At 48.7% G+C, this 23,188-nt stretch overlaps 1 protein-coding gene across 3 annotated transcripts in view; it reads right to left on the bottom strand.

Moving 5' to 3' along the window:
• The window catches only part of RANBP10 (RAN binding protein 10), a 207,261-nt gene that overhangs the window by 56,548 nt on the left and 127,525 nt on the right, over positions 1 to 23,188 (bottom strand). For 2 of the 3 annotated variants that reach the window (XM_019488979.2, XM_006278087.3), the window contains exon 4: positions 5,363 to 5,530. The exons of the other annotated variant lie outside the window; for it this stretch is intronic. In XM_019488979.2, coding sequence (XP_019344524.1) covers positions 5,363 to 5,530 — 168 coding nt within the window. The remainder of the gene's footprint in view (positions 1 to 5,362; positions 5,531 to 23,188) is intronic. 3 annotated transcript variants of the gene reach the window in all.

The following is a 23,188-nucleotide window of genomic DNA, read 5'->3' as shown; positions in this document are numbered from 1 at the left end:
AGGTGCCAGCTCTGAGCAGGCTCCCCTGCCTGGGTCCTGCCACCTGCCTCTCTAGCAGGAATTCTGGCATTCCCTATCTGAAAACTGAAAAATCCCTGATAAAAAAAAATCCCAAAGTCACTCTGTAAAATACCCCAAAATCCACATTCCTCCACAATTAAAACAAAAGACCACTACAGATATATATCTATATCTAGAGAGAGAGAGCACGCACATGAGACAGCGATCAGTTGGGCAATGTTTTATTGATACATTTATAGTGTTAAAGCAAGTTGGAAGCCTAGTATCTCTATCATCACCATAAAATGAATTCTGCTCAGGAGGGGTGGGTCCCTGCCACCCACAGGGTGCAGCCCCCCCGCACAGCTCACAGACTGCCCCCCCAACAAGGGCCACATGGCCCCTGCAGGGGCTACCACCTCCATGAAAGGTGCACATGCCCCACCCCGACTTGCTTGCCCAGCCCCCCAGATTGTTGCCCTGCCCGGCCCCACCCCCTGCTTACACCCCCAGACCCCATCACCTGGCCCCATCCCCTGTTTGCACCCCCAGACCCTCCACAGTCACTGGCAGTAGCAGCAGCTGTGGGGGTCACTGAGGCCTCCTGGCTGGTAAGGCGGGGGGGGAAAGGAGAGAAGACGACTGAAGGAGAGGGGAGGGGACCACGGAGCACCCCAGCCAGCCCCAGCCCCTGCCTGCCCCCTGCCCCTCCAGTCGCCTCCCTGTCCGGACCCAGCATCCCGGCAATAAAAAAGCCCCACACTTACTGGCAGTAGCAGTTCACTGGGGCCTCCTTCCAGAGCCCCTCTGCATAGCATGGGGCAGTGGGGACCAGCCCCGGCTGCCTGGCACCCGCACTGGCACTGCCCCATCGTGTGGGTGAGACCTCGGTCAGCAGGGCGCCGCACAGTTCTGCATGCTATCAGGCAGCTGGGGCCACTGTGTCTGTCAGCTGGGGCCTGTCACCACTCAGCCCAAGCACCCCAACTGCCTGACAGCGTGTGGAGTCACGCAGTGCCCTGCTGACCCAGGCCGCACATGCGCGATGGGGCAGTGGCCGTGCAGGTGCCTGGTGCGGTCCCTGCTGCCCCCCGCCGGGCGGGGAGCTCTGCCAAGAGGCCCCAGTGACCCCCCATGGCAGCTGCTACTGCCAGTGAGTGTGGGGGCTTGCTTTTATTTTTTTTTTTAATTGCCGGGATGCTGGGGCCAGGCAGGGCAGCCATCAAGGGGCTCAGGGGGCAAGCAGGGAATGAGGCCGGGCAGGGCAGCCATCAGGGGGCTTGGGGGCCAGGTGGGAGATGGGGCCAGGTGAAGCAGTGATCGGGGGCGGGGGTGGGGCGGGGCAGGGTAGCGATCTGGGGGCGCAGAGAGCAGGCAGGGGATGGGGCCACCAGGAGTCTCCCCATGCCCCCCCCCCATTCCCCCCCACTTACCAGCACAGAGCCAGTGTCCAACTCTCTATGGCTCTATGACTCTCTATATACTTCAGCACTGGCTGTGGGCCAACCATAGAGATACTCTGGCTGACTACCAGAGTGTCTCTGTGGAGGACCAGAGCCTCTGGTTGCTTCCTGCTTTTTTCCACTGGGGCATTTTTTGACCCCTAGATATCCAGGGATGTAATTTTGCCCCTGCACTGCAGATTTGCAACAGGGGGAATATCTTTTTGTTCCCACATTTGCCTCTTGCAGTGTCTCAAAGGCCTGCAAGATGCACGTATGCGCTCATCTGGATGCACCCACAACGGATTCTCAGTCTATCATTAAGATGAGAGGTGCAATGTTTAGGTTTTTCATTCAGATGCATGCCCAGGGTTCAGAGGTCCCTGGGTTGAAAGTAAACTAATACTCCTGCTGTCCTCTGGCATCAGCTGCACAGCAGAATTGCATGTTCTGCACCTTCCTGTTGCAATCACTCTGCCCATCTCCAGTGAAGAACTCTGGCACGGCTGATGGGTTGCTCAAGGGTTTGTGATCACTTGGGCCAAGAAAGGTTTTCCCCAGCTCAAATTATGGAAACTTCTCCACATGGCCCCATGCTACTTTCCTTTATGAAGTAGTAGACACCACTTGCCATTAGCCACCACCTTCTGGATGAGACTGTAGTTGCACTTTCACAGAGCAGGGTGAAGTGTTTGTTCTGCCACCTTTAGTGCAAGAAGAGGTGGCAGCTGATGGCAGGAGATCAAATGTTGTGATTGAAGTGCTATAATCCTCTGTTTTTCTGAATATAGTACTTCTCTAAATCCTTGTCTAGACAAAGCATCGCTTCATCTGCCTTTTTAAGGGTTTCTTCCCCCTGCTCTGGAAGCACAGTCACTCTGCCACCCCAGATGAGAGAGATCTAAACACATGAATAAGACTCGCAGGAAACTAGTCATGGCTCAACCTTTTCCCCACACACTTCTGTCCTACATACCACATCTCTCCTGCCAGCAGTAAGATACTGGGTTAGGGAGATCTAGGGTATCTCCTAAGAGATAGCATGCAGTAAATCCTGATGAACTAGTCCACAGAACTCCTTTATGAAGAGAATTCTACTCACTTAATTTTTCAACTTTTACCTGAGAGGTACTCACAAGCAGCCCACACTCCCACAAGCTTTCCATGGAAGAAAACTATCACTAAAACAAAATGGCAACAAAAGGAGAAAAAAAGTACACCACCACTGTAAATACCTCTGAATGCATCTTGAGCATAAAGAACTCCAGGCAAAATATGAGACACAGCCAGGAGATTCTAATGACTGAGTCTAATGTAATTTCACAGTATCATAGTGCTTAGGGTTGGAAGGGACCTAAACAGATCATCAGGTCTGACCCCCTGCCCAGGGCAGAAACAGATGCTGGGGTCATATCACCCCAGCCAAATATCTGTCCAGCCTCCTCTTGAAGACCCTCAAGGTAGGAGAGAGCACCACTTCACATGGAAGGCCATTCCAGAGCCTGGCAGCCCTAACCATAAAGTAATGTCTCCTGATGTCCAGCCTGAACCTTCTCTCTAACAATTTGTGGCCGTTATTCCTAGTAACCCTGGGTGATGCCCAGGGGAACAGGGACTCTCCCATTGCCTGCTGGTCTCCCTTGGCTAGTTTACAGATGGCCACCAGATCCTCTCAGCTTTCTCTTGTGGAGGCTGAATAGGTTCAGGTCCTTTAGCCTCTCCTCGTAGGGCCTGCCCCGCTACCCCTTGACCATGTGAGTGGCCCTCCTCTGGACCCTCTCAATGCTAGCCACATCCCTCTTGAAGTGCAGCACCCAGAACTAGACGCAGTACTCCAACTGTGGCCTGATCAATGCCGCATAGAGGGGGAGGATCACGTCCCTGGACCTGCTTGGGATGCATCTGTAGATGCACAACATTTTGCTGATCTATTTCCCCTTGTTTTGTCATATCTACTCAGATAGTGAAAAGCAACATGGCCACATCATGGTACAGAGGCAAGCAAATTAAGTATGGGAACTACCACAGACATTTAGCATTAAATAGACTCAGACTCTTTTTAGCAATTACTTTTTCATTATGGAAGAAAGCAGCACCACTGCTACAGGTGCATCAAGTGAATGCAAATGCCTTCCCCAGCTGCAGTGCACTACCTGTAGCTTACACAAATAGCTCCCTCAACAAGGGCTTCTGTAGCTTCCTTGCTTTCCTTGATTCATTACTCTGAAGCTAACTGGTGTGTGCTATAACCCAATTCTGAATTCAGCTGTTATAAGCAACACCAAAGATGTGCTGGTGGGAAACTGATGTTGCCGAACTGGAAAAATACAAAAATGGGACCCCAGTAATTTAAGCAAAGGAGAAACAAGGATGAAAAAATAATGCTGCAGCACAAAAGGACAGAGAGGGAAGCTGCTGATGAGGTGAGATTCACTTCCCAGTTCTGAACAGAGAGTGTGGGGAAAGCTGGGATAGCTCTTCAGTTAACAGCCACAAAGAGACACAATATGAATCTAGAGGGGCCAGTCTAGCTACCTCATTACATTACTCCAGTGCACATGTACTGATAAAAAAAAGATTAAAAAACAGACTTTGTGAAATTTTTGAAATTGCTATAGTAACTTTGGCTGAAATGACAGGCTCAATAATTAACTTATCATAGGCTAGTACTGTCAATGGTTTTCCTTCCCAGGTGGTTTCTGCGTTGCCTAAATTCCTGACAAAAAAGCAAATGTCCCAGTAATTTTTTTTTTTATTGAACCCATCCCCTTCCCAAATTATAGCTTCTACTCTCTGACCATCAGCTGTCACATCCACACACCTCCTGGTTGTCTCCATAGCACAGACCTGATGAGGACAATGCATAAAGATCATTAGCTGAAGTTAAAATTGGTTACAAGCTGCCAGAAAACAGGAATTTTCACAAAATTTTATTTGCTAAGAAACGCTCTCTTCCCTCAGTATTGGTTGTGTCCTTATACAGTTTTTGAGAGGGGGAGCATTTTTGTGCTACCCTCTTCAGCTTAAATTAAACAAAGTAGGATCAACATAGCAAAGAGAAGCAAAGGAAACAGGGAGTGTTTGTGCTCAGCCAAATCAAAACCATTATGACTGAGAAAGTTTGAGGAATTAATCAAAATAAGCTAAACACTTTATTCTAACCAATCAAGTTACAGTGAATTCCAGCAGAATGAGTGAGCGTTGCACACTGGGTCTGTTGCCTCTATGAGAAACATATTGAAGGTGCCTACAAACACACATTTTATACAAATCAGGTACAGCTCTCAAGCTCCCATAAGCTCCCAAACCAACAGTGACTTGGGTAAAGCTAGAACGTCCTTGGCTGAGATGATTAAGGAATGAACCAAAATATAAGACAGCGTTAAAATGAAACATAATATTGGGCTAATGCACAGAGCTTCAGTTCTTGGCTCACCAGAGTGAGACTCAAAGAAGTCCCTTTAAAAGCCATATAGTGGTTTTGTAGTTTGTTAGGTAATACACAAGCCAAAACTTCTGTAACTATATTGCCCTTTCACCCAGGGCAGTGCCACCTAGCCACTAATTACTCTACTCACCCCCATTAACTTTGGCTGTGCAGAAGCACAGGGGAGAGCCAGCAGTTTAGGGACCCAGGCATACATTTATAATCTGGTTAAAGAACTATGGCACCTGCAGTTACAGGAACTGTTATTTGTACTGGAACTGCTCATGGCTTTAGCGAACCTTACAGCTCCTGGTTGTCACTGTGTTCTCACTTGTTTTTAAAGTCTTGCTCCCAACTGCAGAATAGAATTGCAATGTGTATTAACTCAGAGAATAAACATCAAACCCTCTTGAAAAGCTGCATAGCTAGTGTCAGAAGGAACAGCAGAAATGGGTGGCTCATACTTTCTCTGGGAGATGCCCCCTCTGCCTACCTAAGCTGTGGCCATTCTTTGTGTAGAAACAGGTGTTGTTGATGAGGTTGACACAGCAGCCAATCACGTCTCCAGTAGTGAACGTAGGACCATAGGGCTGGCCTGTCCCCGAAGAACAGAAGGAATGCCCATCATCACCATGGTACCCATATGAGTGTTTATCCCAGCCTGCAGAATGAAAGAAGAACAAGTCAGTAAAGAGTCTAGAAGGGGCTGTATATAGTGCCTAGAGCTGGGTGGGAAACAATTCTCCCAGCCTAGAGCTGGGTGGAAAAATTCCAAGACTGTGAAATAATTTCTAGTGCCCAATTGGGATGAAAAGCCTAATTCTAAAATTTTTAACATAAAATTTAAATATTTTGTTTTGGTCAATGAAAACATTTAATTTAGATTTTTTTTTATTTATACGAAAAATTAATCAATTAGTTTAAATTTCAAAACAAGTGTCAATCAAAAGTGGAATTCTTTGTTAGAAAAGTCAAAACCTTTTTCCAACGTTTTTTAAAATGAGGAACTTGTTGAATATGGCACTTTCCTGTAAACACTGTTGGTTTCAAACAGATTGGTATGCTTCACTGAACAATTCTCAACCAGCTCCACTGATGACTCAGTGTAGTACACGGGAACACCAGGGTGGCCAGAGGCATTTCTGCATCCCTAAATGTAAGCTTCTAGTACTTCTAAATTAAAGAAATCTCATGCTTCTAAGGCAAAAATACCTTCTAGTTTATAGGGGTGTAGGTTGCAGCCGTGTTGGTCTAAGGACATAGGCAGACAAGGTTCTTTGAGTGAATCTGATATCTTTTATTAGACCAACTTAAATAGTTGGAAAACAATTATTAAGCAAGCTTTAGGATTCAAAAACCCTTTGTCAGGCTGAGGAAGTTTCTGCAGTTGGTGTGTGCTCTTCCTGGATGGAATGAAAAGTAAAGAAGCCAGCGGCTGGTCTGGTCTGCATACAAGACAAGTATGCATGTCAGTGAAAATGTAGTTTGAGGAGTCAATGGGTGAGACAGACCGGGGGAGGGCGGTGGGGGGAGGGGGATGAATAGTGGAGAGATACCAGTTTATAGGCAACCCAAAGGGTGGGATAGCTCCAAGGCCTGAGAACATTTTTGCCATCTTAACCGGTGTTCATTCTGATACTTCATAATAGGGGTGCACCCATAAAGATTTTCTTGACCAATACCTATCCAATCACCAATATTTAGTAATAATGCAAGGCATTATGTATAACTCACTCACACATACATTCTTCCTGCCTGCCCTAAATGAGTAAGGCAGTGACTGCCTTATTCCCGTGCACATTGCCCTCTCATCCATGGCTCCTACCCATGGCCCCACTCCTAGAGCAGCCTGTGCTGCCGTCCTGGGCAGGTGCGGAGGACCCTCATGCAGACAGTACGTTACCCAACCTGTGCACAACCCAGGGTCTCCGCAGCAGCTCTGGCACTCAAGTTGCTGCTGAGCGCACAGTGTTGCTATGGAAGCAGCAGCAGCTGGTAAGGGTCCCTTTGTTGTTAGTGTCCCCTCCCCCTCCTGCTGCTTGCCAGGACCTGTAGTTTGCTGCAGGCTTGGGCTAGCAGTGAAGCACGGGGACAAGACTACACTCGCCAAGGTGCTCCAGCCACACAGCCGTAATTATCAGCTACAATGACCAAAAAACGCCAATAGCTGATAACATAATTTCTCCTTTTATCGGTGCTGATCCGACAGCCAACCAATATATCCGTGCACACCTATGTCACAAAGCTCAATTATAACATCAACATAGCTAATTTTGCTGGTTATGATTTAATAGAAAACTGGAATCTCTGGGTCTGGGAGCAGTGGCTAGGATTAGATCGATTGGTGCAATGTCCCTCCCTTCCTCCTGCATCCCTGCTTTTTCACCCAAACTCTGAGGCCCCTCCATACATAACAGGTATTGCTCAATTAACTGGAGACCAGCAACACATGCAGAATAGCTATTACACAATAAAAAGCTCCAAAAATGTGTACTAGCTTTATAGCTGGTTGCTATCAGTCTTTGACTGATGCACAGGGCTCCAGCTGCAGGGTCTTGCTTCTTGCAGGTGCAGGGGCAGTCTGGAATCAGCAGGATGGGATCTAACATGTGATCCCACTATCACACCTCCTGCCATGCACATGTGGCATGGCAGGAGGTGCCAATGTGTGAATCACACATTAGATCCCATTGTGCCTTTACCTGCATTTGCAGGGGGAGCCGGAATAAGAGAACATCAATCCTAGAAAGAGCTGGTGTCAATCCTGTACCTCCAACTATGGTGTGTCCCCTTCACTTACGAGGCTAGCTAACACATGAAAGATTCAAGCAGGCAGTGAATCTCCAATACTTATCACCTCCTCATACATATACCTCAATAACAGGTCCTTCTTTCCAAGTGGAGGAGAATATTACTGCTCTCCTGACTAGCAGATGAGACAGACTGACAACACTACAGACATGCCCTTGTTTTTAAGTTCCTGTTGTCCAGATGCCCAAGCACACTGCACCCAGTAACCTAAACTCCATCAGATGTAGTAGGGAGCCTGCCCCTGTACCCCGAGTCTCCTGCATACCTAAAAGGCCCCTGAGTACGTTGGTCAAAAATTCTCTACTGGATCTGACAGAAAACTGGATTTTTGAGTAAACAGACTTATTTGTTTGATTGCTTATTTTTGTGAAAAGTGTCAGCTTTCCACGGAAAAAGACATTCACTTGAAAAATTAAATTCTTCAGTCTGGGAATACCAAGAGTTGTGGCGGTGGGGATGTAAATGAGGTGCCTCACAGTCCTAACCTGCCCTACTGAACTTCATCCCCCATGATGCACACCTCTCCCTCCCTCACCCGCTGAGGGAAAACTGAGGCACGCCATAGGCTTTTTTTTAGTCAACTGACAGGATTAGTACACGAGGCACCATGAAGGCACTTCAGAACTAAAACGCTTCAGCGCTTCTCTGAAATATTTCAAGTTTTAATATTTTTACCGAATACTCTGAGTTTTGTGGGGTTATTTTTACATCTTCACCAAAACCCCAGTTTAGGTGGCTTGTCAGTAAAATGCAGTATTGCATACATTGCCAGATGGACTTGGCATCCTCCGCAGCAGTTTCCGCAGCACCCCTAGGCATCTTGTGCCATAGTTTGTGAATAAAGGTAAGAGGCATCTCCCCCAGGAAACTCATCCCAGACCAGTCTAAGAAAAGGAGAAGGTCTGTTAAAGTGCACGTGCTGCCATGGCATCTTCTAAAAGAACAAAGGAAAAACCACTGTTAGGAGGGGCCCTGCAAATGTGTTGTCTGTCTTCAGGGCAGAAAGCAGACACTAAACCTTACATCAGGACACAAAAATGCTGGCAGCACAGGAAACCAGAGCTTGAGATTCATTCATTTAGTGCTGTCAAAGTAGCTTCATTTCCTCAGCCTGCTCGTAATGCACAAGGCATCAGGAAAAGGCTGGCAAGAAAAGGAGAGGCAGGAATTTTGAAACCTGTGACCAGTACCCCATATAACAAGGGTTTTGCGCATGGCACCAGCCCCACAGCCTTGATTTAGAGGGAGACCCAGAATGGCCCGCACCATTGCAGCAGCTGCAGCAACCACCATGGAAGAAGCACGTGGCATTCCTGCTCCCTACCCTGATGCCCATGGTGCTAATTACACCTACTACACTTGTGGCACAGAAACAAGTAGGTACACACATAATGCCCACAATGCCCACTACACATCGTTTAAATGATTCCAATTAGAAGATTAAAACAACTAAAACAATTAATGACAAACTGAGCCATGAATAGTTTCCAAACTGGCTCGCTGCATCTAAAAATGCAAAACGCAACCACCAAGTTGCTAAACAAAAAAGACTAAGCCACTAGTGAAAATCTGAAGTGATTTTCAGCAACAATGGTCCACTTTTTTCAGGGCTGCATTTTTCTAACATACAGAGCAAAGGAGACAGAACCAGAAAACCTCACATTCTAGGCACCACGGTGATCCAGCAACACCATCTAACCTTCACCCCAACCTAGTAGAAGCCCAAGCTTTCTGTGCGTTCAAGAGGGCTTGATGTTTTGCTCTGGAGACCAACTAAGCTCTGTAGCAAAGCATGATAAACGGGTCTAATTCTTCCCAGTTCAAATAACCTGCAACTCAGGCAAAATCCCTGTCTCATAATAACAACAACACTTCAAAGGGCTGTAAATCGTCCCAGCTGCTCTGGAAGCCAGACTCAGTATGGGGGCTACTTTCTTTTACACACTGGAATCTGGTGTTCAGAAGCCTTTTGTCCCTAATAGTGCTCTCTGCTCCCAGACACTTCCTCCCTTTCTCCTCCTCCTCTGCTGTAGTCCTCCTAAGAACCAATTTCAAGGGGGACTTCTCTGTTCAAGCACGGTGAGTCCATCAGGTTTGAGCTATTTTCTCCCTGTCTTGCATACTCCCAGCCTCTGCAGTGGGAGGGAGGAACAAGTGCACTTGAAATGGAGCTCGCTTCTGTGGGGCAGCACAACAGCACTGAGGCAGGACTGTACTGCCAACACTAGACTTGGTCCTATCAGAAGCCTGAATCCCTTTAAAAGGGCAAAGCCCTGAGAAGAGCTCTCAGCTGCCCAGGATGTGGCAGGGGAGGTGCTGGGGGGAGGAGAAGGTTGGGGCTAATTTTGCTCCATAAGAATTACACAATCCAAACCACAACCATCACGAGCAGACCATGTGTTGAAAAGCCCAAGCCAAAAAAATAAACCGCCTCATCCTACAGAGACAGGGCTGGATCTCACCCAGACATTTCACAGTGACCTGTGCCAAACTCTTTGAAGCAGAAGCCACTTCTACCCCCTACTAGCCTTCACAAGAGTGAATTGAGACGGGAAAAAGGAAGTCAAGATTGGAGCAAGGTTCCTGGGAAAAGGGTGCAAAAGAGGAATGGTCAGACTAAAAAACTTCCTGCCCCAAGGGAGTGGAAGACATATTGCTGTGGGCAGGCCGCAACCATGGAATCAGGAGTAGGACACTGCCATAGTATGCACATGCACACAAATAACGATAAGATGACTTGACTATTTTGTTTCTGTGAAATGGTGCTTTGCACACTCACTCCTGATTAGATCTGGGACTATTCTGCAGTCCCACAGTACTGACAGCTGCATAAGGTCTGGCTCCTTGTCCCCACGCCCACCTTTTGATTCAGAAAAGACAAACCTTCCAGCTCCCCAAAATGAGATTCTTAGGGTAACTGACAACATTAAAGGAGCTCCTAACCCCTGAACTGCCTCTCTCATTCTAACACAACACACTAATAATGCCAACAGAAAGGTTAGGTCCTTTACCAGCTCTAAAACTTGTCTGGGTCAAAGGTTATCTGTGCTTCGGAGCAAGGTCTAAGTTTAAAGGTGTGAAGGACACTGCAACAAAGAAAAGTCTACACAAGATGAACATTTTCTTTCATCAATTCCTGAATTCCCTACTTAACAAGACAGGCCTGCTAGCTTTCAGTTTCCCACCCTCTTTCCATCCTTCCAAGAAAACTTGTTGATAACCCTTGTGACAGAGTTCCCTCTGAAAAATAACCTAAAATGTGAGACTGTTCAGTGCGTCCATGGTAGGTCTCAGCAACATTTACACGAATAGAATCTACTGCATCAGAGTCCCCCATCCCTCCACCAAACTTTACACTCACCACTGCCACAGGTATCATGGCCAGTACCAGCCACAAGGAATCCACATGGCCAAGAGAATTCCTAAGGTGATGCCTGCCAACCTGGGAGAGCAAGGAACTAAAAAACCGAAACACTCCTAAACACAAGCATCCATGAAGGCTGCTCTATACATGCTACCTGCTGAAAAGAAAGTGGCAGAAACCCCTTAATTTTAGGGGTGCACAGACAGAGATTTTTGGGGCAGATACGGATAGCAAATATTTGAGGCATATTGGCTGATACCAATCCGATTTCCAATACAGCTGCCTCCAGCTGGTAAGTCCTGTGTGGTAGAAGGAGAGAGGGGAGGGAAAGGGCATGGCAGGGCATGTCAACACCCCCTGCAGTGAGAAAGGGGGCAGGCACTGCCCAGGTGGAGTGGGGGGTGCGGAGCTGCAGCTTGGGGGTGGGGAGACAGCTCCCGCCGCTGCTTGCGCCCTGCGGGGGAGCAGGGGGGTGCTGGATCTGCACAGAGTGGGGCAGGCTACAGCCGGGGCTGCATGGGGCTCCTCTCAGTGGGGGCTGGGCTCGGAGCGGAGGCCAGAATCACTGGGAGGGGCTGCATCCACTCCAAATTTTGCCGCTGCTCCGCTCCCAGTGCCACCACCGCCAGTCGCAGCCCCGGCTCAATGCCCCGCCTCCACGCATGCACTGGGAAGAGCTGGGGCCACGCTGGGTAGCTGGCAGAAGCAGCGCTGGGAGCAAAGCGGCAGCAACCTGGCTGCAACCTGCTCTGCCCCCCTGCCCCACCCCCACACAGATCCAGTGGGACACACTCTCCGCCCACTTGCCCTCTCAGGGTGCAAGCAGCAGCAGGAGCTGCCTCCACCTTCCACCCCACGAGCTGCGGCTCCAGACCCCTCTCCATCCGGGCAGCGCCTGCCCCTGCCCCCTCCCTTGACACGGGAGCGTTGATCTGCCCCCCACGCACCCTTTCCCTCCTCCCTCCCCTTCCACCACACTGGACTTAACCTCTGGAGGCAGCTCTCCATGCTGCTGGCTCTGTCTGGTCCTTGCTGCTTGAGTGTTGTACTGCAGCTGTGCACAGCATGGGTGTTTATCAGCCAAATTATCAGCTTCATCAGGCCAATATCCAATACAGCCAGGTTTCTTTATATTGGTACCAATTTGATATCAGACTGATGTATCTGTGCACCTCTACTTAATTTGGTGTTCCAAGCAAGCTAATTAATGCTGCTGACAAGAACAGTTGATAAGCCCAGGTACAGCGTTGCATCCAGATGACTCCGCTACATTTGTTCCAGTTTTAGCACATGCAGAGCTAGCTAAAGTGTCTCTCTAACATATCTGGCAAGAGGACCATGAGTGAAGTAGGCTCTGGGCCTTGACAGGGGATTGAAGGTGGGCAGGGTAAAGGGCTGGGAAGGAAATAGGCAGCAGGCTGGATGGTTGAGAATTACTGAGAGACTCGCTTCCCTAATGATTTTGTCAGGAGTCATAGAAACATATGACTGAAACTGACTTCCTGGGTCATTGAGTCGAGGACCCTCCTATTGCAGGCAACATGCAATGCTGCCCATAAACTTGTCATTTAGTTGTACAAAGAAAGGATTAATGCTCACCTCAACCAATTAGCAGCTTTTGGCTCTTTCAAAGCTATGTCTAATTTATTCTTTGTTACTGAAGAGCTTGCAGAAAACAGATGAGTGTAATAAACCTACAAGCGTGATTATGGAGGACCTGGCCCATTGTCATGGGTAGACTTGCTAGAATTATTAGAGCTGGTAAGCATCTGCTGCAAAACCCTCACCAGGTCAAAGTATTCTAACGTAATAAATTCTAATATACGAAAGGGCTTAGTCCATCTGTCTGTCTGTAACGCTCTTGGAGCACTCTATTTGGTTACTAAAACAACCAATTAGAGTGCTCCAAAAGCGTTACGGACAGGAGGTGGTGGCAGCGCGGCAGAGTGCTGCCATGACAGCAGGGACAGAGTGGGGGGTGGAGGGCAAGACCAGCATTGCTGGCCTCCCCCCCCACCTTGCTCCTTGGTGACGGCAGCTGCGCAGGGTGCTGGCAGAGGGGAACAGAGGGGCTGGTGGAGCACACTTCTCTCCCCCACCCCTTGTTCCTGGGAGACGGTGCGGAGCAGGAGTTGGGGTTAGGATTAGCAAGCTTCCCCTCCACCCCCACTCCCACCTCATCATTTTTGATGGGCAATTCACTGGTTAGAAATAAATGCTTGAATGCTTCACAGTTAGAATACTTCACAAATCACAGAGGGTAGAACTCTCAAGAAGAATGTCTTCACATTTGCTGCCAACTCCCACCATCAGCATGTTGAATTGGGCAGAATGGCAACACTGACCCAAACACAACAAAGCAAAGAACCACACAGAGATATAAATATTACCAAACATAACAGAAGGGTAAGGCAGATCATAAGTCACTGATCTTCCTGTCAGTCTCTATGGAAATCTGGATTGATCTAATTTACAAAGAAAAACAGGAACCACAAAAAGAAAAATTGGAAAGTGATTCAGAGAAGCTGTGGAATCTTTCCATTACTTAACCCACATGACCAAACCCAAGAACAGAGTTTGTAAGGGAAGCCCATACCAGAAAGAAGAGGCTGAAACTCGGCTCAATTCTGTCCTCTCTCTCCTAGCATTTAAAATGAAAGATCCAGGCTTGTACCCCAGGTCCATCAATGAAGGAGGCTGGGTTATCAAAATGCAGCAAGCTCTAGATATAAAATCAAGGACAACCGGACAGGCAGAAGGTTGGGCAGGGTAGCACTTAAGACACTAACTGATTCAGAGAGGTATAAACTTTGCAGGCAAAACCTACTTCATCAGAAGCCTCCCTAAATTCAGACTAACACAGCTAACCAGCTGTAGACAACAGGACACACACACACAAGTCAAACCCAGAGGAATATAGCAATTTTTTTTAAAGCTGCCCACTCCTGTCTAGCTTGCTCAGCATTAATAGAGCAGTTTATGGTAATTCCAGGTCAAACTTTCATAATGGGTAGAATGCTGAGAAAACAGCTGAGGTAGAAAAAATATGCCAATGTCTAAAGCAGGCAGAAGTGTGTGGGAGCAGACAACTACTCAGTGGGTGCATCTACATGAGACGCTTTACTGCAAAGTAGCGTAGCTTACTGCACAGTAAGCACGTGTGTCTACACATGCACATGCTTATTGCACAGTAAACCTTGCTAATCACAAGTAAAATTTCCTACCTGCAAATGCAAGTACTATATTTGCTTGCAATTACTAACTGCACAGTAGTGCTTAGACACCTGACCAGGTGCAAATCTGCTCCCAGTCAGTTGGCCACCAGGGGGCAAGAGACTGCTCCCTGTCCGTGAAAGCTGCTTGCTGCTAGGGCAGGATCTGCCACTGGAGCCCGAGTGGGGGACTATGTCCCTGTCCCAGCAGCAGGGAGCTCCAATCCCCCCACTCTGAGATCGCGAACAGGGGCTGGGAGACCCTTATCTCCCAGCCCCTGTTTCATCATTGGGACTGGGGGGCTGGGAGATCCTTATCTCCGAGCACCAGCTCCACAGTTACAGGGCTGGTGCTGGGAAATAAGGATCTCCCAGCTGTGGCCCGGTGACTGAGGAGCTGGCACTGGGAGTTCCCTGCTGGTGGAGGCTGGGGAGCCTGTTCTCCACTCAATTTTGCACTCCCGCAGCTAAGTGGGGCACAAGATCCCCAGCCTGTTCTCCACCTAGCTCTGTGCTCGTGGACCTGAGCAGGAAATAGGCTCTCCAGTCCCGGCCCTGCAATTGTGGAGCAGGGGCTGGGAACTGTCCCGGTCAGGACCAGGTACCAGCACAGCACCCTGATCAGGCGATCGAAGTGCAGGCCTTGGAAAGAAGTGCAGGGGTGGGGCAGGTCCCAACCCCCTGCTCCAATCCACTGGTGTGGCAGCTAACAGAGAGGTCCCTGGTTGGCTGGGTTCCAGCCCAGCTGGGGGCTCAGTGCTAGCTGCCCCACCAGTGGATTAGGGCACAGCGCTGGGACCTGCCCCTCCCCTACACCTCTTACCAAGTCCCCGGCCCTGGAGCTCTCTGCTCTGGCAGCAGGCAGCCACCCGAGGGCAGGGAGCGATGTCCCAGCTCTGGCCAGGAGACAGCTGTCTCCTGGCCTGGTGTTTCCTGTCAGCCCCTGAGCTAGCACCAGGGGGAGCCTGGTGGCAGCAGGGGCCCACTACAAGGCCCCAGAAAGCAAGGGCAATTTCTTGCTATTAGTAGCAAATCTGCTCCAGCTTTCCTCCATGTGTAGAGATCTGCCTAGGAGAGTTTATTCACGAGTAATGTACTCATGAGTAAACTGCTCCTGGATCTAATGCATGTGTAGACACACATGTGGGACTCAGATATCATGTCAGAGTCTTACCCACAGTATTGTGAGCTTTCCGTAGAGAGCATTTAATGTGTTTTGTTTTCCACTGGATTTTCCTGCTTGTTTTGTTTTTTAAAGAGTGAGTGGTTTTCACTAAATTAGGAAGTCACAGCCTTGTCATGTTCACATATTGAATACTTTTTTTTTTTTTTTTTTTTAAATACAACAGGGGCAACAGAATAAGAGACCAATCTTGAATTACGATGATGTTTTTAAGGCAAAGGCCAAATGAGAAATGTCAATAAGTTGGAACTGATAAAGTCAGAACAAAGAATTTTTCCATGTGGTAGGTGTTCATACCAAAACCAGGATGACATAGTGGGAAAGGACCTGGGGACTTCATGGATTTCATAGATTTGTAGGGTTAGAAGGGACCTCCATAGACCAAGTCCGACCCCCTGCCCTGGGCAGGAAAGAGCACTGGGGTCAGATGACCTAGGTGCTTGTCTAGTCTCCTCTTAAAGACCTCCAAGGTAGGGGAGAGCACCACCGCCCTTGGAAGCCCAGTCCAGATTTTGGCAACCCTCACCATAAAGAAATTTTTCCTAATGTCTAATCTAAATCTGCTCTCCATCAGTTTATGGCTGTTGTTCCTAGTAACCCCAAGGGGCACCCAGGTAAACAGGGATGACTCACTCTGACATTTCCCATGTTTTCTGAGTTAGAAAGGATAAACATCAGAGTACAGGACAGGCAGCGTGTGTAATACACGCACAAAAAACTCGGTTAAAAGTTATATAGGTTTAAAGAAAAACACTCAAAAGTCAGGAAACACTAGATTTATGGTTGACATAACTAACTAGCCAACTGCCCGTCAAGAATGATGGGGGGTGGGGACAGAGCATCACCACCCAACGCCCTGAGCTGCCACTGCTTTACCTCTGGCCCCATGTGCCCAACCCCCTACGTCCAGCCCCATACGCCAGATCGGGTGCGGGGCATGGCCAGTGATGCACCACCAACACCCCGCGCTGCCACCTCCAAGGACCAGGGCTGGCGGGGGGGAAGAGGCCAGCACCACTGGCCTTGCCTCCCCACCATCATGGAGGTGCTCTACTGTCCCAGGCCGTCCCCATGAGAGCAGGGACTGAGGGGTTGGGGAGGGGGAGGGTGGGGCAAGGCCAGAACCACTGGCCTCGCCAACCTACTCTGGCCCTTTAGTCCCCCTGTCATGGCTGGAGCTGGGGGGAAGAGGCCAGCGCTGATGGCCTCGCCCACCCCTCCAGCTCCTTAGTCCCTGCTGTCCTGAGGGGTGGGAGGGAAGGGACGGGGACAGAGCCCCACATCCAGCCCCGCCCCCCACTTCTCATCTAGCCATGTTCCCCCTGCCGTATCAGGTCCGGGCCCATTTCCCATCCCCTCCGTCTGCCTCTGCCTCCAAGGAGCAGGGCCGGGGAGAGGCCAGTGCTGCTGGCCTTGCCCCTCTGCTCTGGCCCTGCTGGGGGATGGCACCGCCATGACAGCAGGGACTCTAGGGGCCAGAGTGGGGAGGAAGGTGGGGGGGCAGGCCAACAGCGCTGGCCTCCCCCACCCTGCCCCCTCAGTCCCCGCTGTCATGGAGGCGCTTCTGTCTGTGCAGAGTATTCCGATTGGTTGTTTCAGTAAGCATTGCGATTGGCTATCGAGACAACCAATCAGAGTACAAATAAAGCATTACAGACAGACAGACAAAGACTTAAAATATTAGAAATCTGTCCCCTTGTGCATCATCCACCTTGTGTACTGAATGAGATAAGGCTCCTAGGAGAAGAAACAGATTGTGACTATGCAACTAGTCAGAGGGCACCAGCAGGCATTGGGGGAGTCCCTGTTCCCCCGAGCACTACCAGGAGTGACTAGAAATAACGGCCACAAGCTGGCAGAGGGTAGATTCAGACTAGACATCAGGAGGCGCTACTTCACAGTCAGGGCGGCTAGGACCTGGAACCAAGATATAAGCGAAGTGGCGCTGGCTCCTACCCTGGGGGTCTTTAAGAGGAGGTTAGATGAACACCTTGCTGGGGTCATTTGGCCCCAGTACTTTTTCCTGCCATGGCAGGTGGTCGGACTTGATGATCTGCTCAGGTCCCTTCCGACCCTATCAAATATGAAACTATGAAACTAAAGGCCAAAAAGTTGTGTCCTAATTCAAAGACCCAAAAGGAAAAAAAATTAGTTGTATGGGAAATTCATTCTAGTATTTTGTAACTTTCTAGTGTTCAACTATAAAATTAAATCATGTTTGCACTGTATTTTATGTTACTTGTCATGTGCTTCATTTACTAGGGCTTGAACCATCAATCCCCACTATCAGTCTTTTTGTTCTGTGTTTGTAAAATGCCTAACAAAATAGGCTCTTGGTCCAGAAACTGGGGCTCCTAAATTCTACAATATTTTTTTAATAATGCTTGTGTTACAGAACTAGCTGCATTAGCTAAGCTGCAAGGAAAAACTGTTCTCTAGGAGAAGCAATAGACTACTGGCACAATGTGATGTGTTCAGGAGGTAGTTGGAAGGACCCCAAGTCCTCTCTTTGCCTCCTTCCCCCGGTGAAATGAGGGTCTATGTTCAATGTGGTGTCTTCAGAGATAGGAAAGGGATGCTCCGCCCACATCCTAGCCCCAAGTGTAACAGAAGGGGTCCTGCCCACCCCAGCCTTCCCCTCAGCCCCTGTTACAGGTGCTGTGGTAGGTCCCATGTGCTCCCAGTGCAGTGACTGCTGTAGGGCAGGCTGAGTGATTTGGGAAGTCCTTGTGCTCAGGTATTTTATTAGGCCACCATTTTCTGAAGAATGAGTGTGAGAGGAAGGAAATGATATTTTTAAACAGGTTGTGGTTTCAGCCAATCCTAAACAGAATACCATGAAACAAAAAAGGGCATTTCACTAGCCCAAGGGATTTTTTCCTGACAAACTTCATAACTTGCTACAAGCACCTGAAATGTCAAAGCTTTTCAAGAAAGGTCTCAAAATCCTTGATGACTTAAGCAACCTATATAGGGGTGTTGCTACCAGCTCCCTTTTAATTTCATTTCTCTGGCACAATCTCTTCTTTACATATACTTTCAGACAGACATGCTAAAAGTTGTCTCCCTATGCTCTTATTACTCACACCTCTCTCTTCATATTTATAAGCTTTCTACTTCCCTTGTTTCCTTTAGATTTTTTTTCCCCTCTCTTTCCTCCCAACCTTTTTAAATGGAGTGGCCAAGCAACAGAACAACTCCACTGCTCTGCTATACCTGGAAACTAGCAAAGATTAGCAGCATGAAAAATGACCCATTTTTATATGATTATATCTGACCCTGAAAGGTAATTGATACTGCCCAGGAGTGTGTTCAGGCTGCGGGATTCTCTTGTTTAAAGTATTTGTTTCAAAAACCAGGGAGTGGGAATTTTGTACTTCATTTAAACTCAGGCTATATCTCCTTCCTCTGCTTCTCTGCTTCATTGTTATTTCAACTGCAGTACAGTAAGACACGAGTCTTACTGTACTCTGGGGTTAAAATGAGCAGAGGTATCTCAGATAAATAATACAGCTATACTCTGGGAAGGTCACATGGGATGCAACTGAAAAAAGCACCTCAAGCTTCTGCAACAGTGGACAGGCACTTGGGTTGCTTGGAGTGGGGACATTAATTCAAAATGACCCTTCATAGAACAGGCATAATGAGGTCTCATCACCATGAGACTCAGGACAGGAATTTGAAAAAGAAAGATTCTTAGTTGGGTATGCATGGACAACAAAACTTGTGAGTAAGAAGCAACATGGCAGGAAGGGAGCCCAATAAGAGAAAAACAAGTTTTTCAGTCAGTTGTTCCACTGGCTTAACAAAGCATGATCAAAATAAAGAAAAGTAATTCTACTTCTGAAAATAGTATAGCCAGCTCTAAGGCGAGGCTCATGGCTGCTTCCAGCAGCCACTTCAAGAAATACCAACATGAATGCAAAGCATCAAGTTCAAAACCCTCCCCCCACCACCACAGTGTTATGGGATGTTGCACAATGAGTCTTATATCATCAGGCTGCTTCAGTGGATAAATACAGCACAAAGCAAGCATTGAGGTGATAAGAGCACAGGCCCCTGCACATCAGTGATGCATGACCTAAATATTTTTGGTTCAAATCCAAAGAGATGTATTCACCTATTAAAATTAACAGAACACTGGTGCAATTACTGGCAACAGGGCAAGCGAAGACAAAAATACACATGTGAAACACTCCATACAGGTGGATTGCCAAAGTTTCCCCCTCTCCTACCTCTGAGGGATCACAGAACAACTAACAGTATTAGAGCTGATCCTCCACAGTCAAATTCAAAACAAAGACCTTTGGAACAAGCAGTATATTCTTCAAGCCCTGGTTATCCTCCTAAAGACCCAAATCCCTACCAGTATTTCACAAAACAACAACAGTGCTTGGGCATAACTCACTACCCAAAATGGGAATGAGAGCACGTGTGGTAAGAGAAGAGGAAAAAGAAGCCCAGCCAAGATAGGGATGGAGTCTGAGGGCAAAGCACAGTTTCTCCCAAGGCACCTTTGCTACTTGCACAATGACAAAGATGGAGCTGCTTTTTAAGCACCGTGGCAAATGTAGAGACAGCAGCTGACAACACAAGGCAGATAGAAGATTGAAATAGTACCACAGGGAAACAGCCACACAGAAGGTAGGAAGAAGGCAATACAGGGAGAGCTTAATCCCCTCCTCCCTTTCACCTATTAAACAGAAAGGGAACAACAACCTGACAGGCAAGGACTCTGGGTCTAACACCTACAATAAGAGCCCAGAGTGAGGAGTGGGGTAGCTGTACCCTTCTAAATCCACAGTTATAAATGGATTGCTGAAGGCTCAAGACAAAAGAGGTTTGGACTGGGCTGACTACAGCCCTGCCTGAAGCACTAGATCCTTGCCAGCCAGAACCAAGAAAAGCACCTGCCCTGGACTAAGGGGAAAAAAAGCCACAAGGCGCATCTAAAAGCCCCTCTTTCAGCAGCTGGAGAGAAGGCCCCATTTGAATAGAAGAGCCTTGTATTCACAGAACAGGCTCTTTGCTGCTTTAGGCAGATTTATGTTCAGACAAACACTGGAGAGGCATTTTTCCTTTTTTATATAAACCACCCAGAGATTCCAATCAAGGAGGTATTGAAGCATCATGTTACACAAGCCCCATACAAACAGCAAGAGCTAAATATACCCTGTGACCATGATGCTCCAGTGGATCACTGAGGCTGGCCAAAGAGCAGAATCCTCCAACCTGTTAGAGAGCTACGGAAATAACCAGCAGCTTGTTCAAAACAAAAAGTCCCAGAAGCTTAGAGCCTGGAGAATGAAACATATGCCTCATTCCAAGTGCATGGCACAACACCATTCTGCCTGGTTATAATCTTTGGGTTCCTATGGTTTGTTTCCCATTAAACTGTAACATCCTTTGGGCCTGAATTCATGCATATGCATAAAAGTTACCAGCCCACTGCCAAGGAACAGAAAAGCCACCATTAGTTTGTACTACAGCCCCCAGAACAATATGGTGCTCTTGTGAAGGCTTCTGCTGCTTCTTCAGCAAAAGCAGAAACTTATCTTCGGCACTGCCTGTTTGCCTGGATCTATCCACCATTCTGGTGTATGTACATAAACTTTGGCTTTGGCAGTGTCTAAATCCAACAAGTCATCACGCCAAGATTTGACCATGGAATTCAGCAAAGCTCTCTGCTTCCATGCTGCAGTGCACTGCTTCTCAACCAGGGTGCAGGGCCATCCTACGGTGCCACTAGATCAGGAGTGAGCAAAATATGGCACACAGGACAGACCCGGCCTGCCAAGTGTTTGTATTCAGCCCAAAGTGGATCCCTTTGCTACACCAGGCCCAGGTGCAAGGGGCAGCCCAAGCCATGGAGCATGCAGCTAGTCCCACTCCTTTGATACAGAGATACCACCTGGCACAGAGCGTAGCCCACCTAATCCCCACATGGTTCTTGGGCACACCAGGAATTTTAGTAGTCCATGGGGCTGGATGGTGTGGCAGCAGAGTGACTATGGAGCAGTGGCTAGACACTGCTTCCCAGCAGCCCCTGTGACAGTGGCTTGCCCTGCCCTCATACTTTCAGCTGCCACTGACAGTCTCCGTTGCTGCCACCAGACCTGGCCCTACTGCCCAGGAACCCTGGGCCCATCTGCCCTGCATCCACCACTTGGGGAGCCAAACAGAGTGGGCAGGCAGGGTCTCCATTAAGAACTGCACTGGACCCCCATGGGCAGGGTGCACTCACCTGGGCAGATGGGATGGGGCCGCAGGTGGCCAAGGAGCTGCATTCAGGAGCAGAATGGGTGGACGGGGCCGGGCTGGGGTCATGGAGCAGTAACGGTGTCATGTCAGGGCCTGGGCTGGAGCTGTGATCCACCCCCATCATGTCCCTACTACAGGCATCAGTTCCACAGGCAGCAGCCGGCCTCTGCCCATGGAACTGGAGCCAGTTGCAGGGCACGTAGGGTGCAGGCTGCAGCTCTGCCCCAGGTTCCGGTCCCATACTGTCACTACCGCACAATCCTAGGCCCAGCCCTGCCTGTCTACCCACCACCCTATCCTACCGACCCAGCCAAGCGTGTCCTGCCCATGGGGGTCCTGGGCTGGTCTCTGGAGACCGCACCTGCCTGACCACTCTGTCCAGTGCTCCCAGCAGTGGGTGCGGGGTGGATGGGCCTGGGGTTGGAGATAGGCATCTCCCTAACTTCCTCCTCCCACCGTGAGGCATAAACACCCATGGCAGGGATCCAAGGCTGGGGTAGCACTCCCCCGCAACAACTCAGCAAACCTCCTTAAATGGCCCTCCAGCCAAAATAAGTGCCCACCTCTGTGCTAGATCCTCTGAAGACTGCCCCAAAATGGAGGAGATAAGTAGACAAACTAAGCAGATAAGCACAAGCTCAGGCTTGTCCTTGCCTGGCCAATCCCCTGCCCTGGTCCCACTGCAAGAAGGTAAGTAGTACTGCAATATATAAATTCGTTTTTGAAACTGGGTGCCACTCAATTCACAGAAGTTATGAAGGAGTGCCTCGAGTCCAATGAGGGATGTGCCTCAGGTCCAAAAAGTTGAGAACCACTCCTGTAATGGATGCAGCTCACTCAGTGGGAACTCTAACACAGGCATCAGCTACCTATGGCCCATAGGCCAGATCCAGCCCGCAGAGATCTAGTATGGCTTGGGGGATTGGTGACATGGAGGTGGCACCATGCCTCCCATTTCCTTTGCAGTGTTCCGCTCTGCTACAGAGCCTGCTGCCTAAATATAGGCAGCCAAGGCAGAGGGAGGAAGGGAAAAGGGAGGGGCGAAATGGGGTGAGACATCCAACCCCAGCCACAGCCAGATTACAAGCAGAAGGATGCCAACCTGCGCTCTAACACACGCGTGCCAACATGCAAACCATGAAACTCTACAACAGTGAGACCTGCCAGCTTTCTCATCTTTAACAAAAAGCTGCCAACCATGTGGACCACCTGCACAAAGACAGCATTCTATGCTGGGATCTGACCCTTCATGCACTTCTTGTTCTATGTGAAAGTTGGACAGGCACCTGCCTTTTGGTAGAACTTTGTGGGCTGTTTCTGACTGGTGGATATGCTGAATAGGCTTTTGCTGTGCATTTAACTTCCTCTGTGGTTTTTACAGCATGTCTGTTTATCACCACGTGTGGAGAATTCCTGATACCATTTGGGTGTCTTGGACATCATGAAGAGTACAGATGCAGTCTGGTTTTAACCATGTCTCCATTAGTC

The sequence above is a fragment of the Alligator mississippiensis genome, chromosome 10, assembly GCF_030867095.1.
Source record: "Alligator mississippiensis isolate rAllMis1 chromosome 10, rAllMis1, whole genome shotgun sequence".
NCBI lineage: Eukaryota > Metazoa > Chordata > Crocodylia > Alligatoridae > Alligator > Alligator mississippiensis.
Note: the sequence above shows the minus strand (reverse complement) of the source record. Positions and strands in the feature narration are given on the sequence as shown.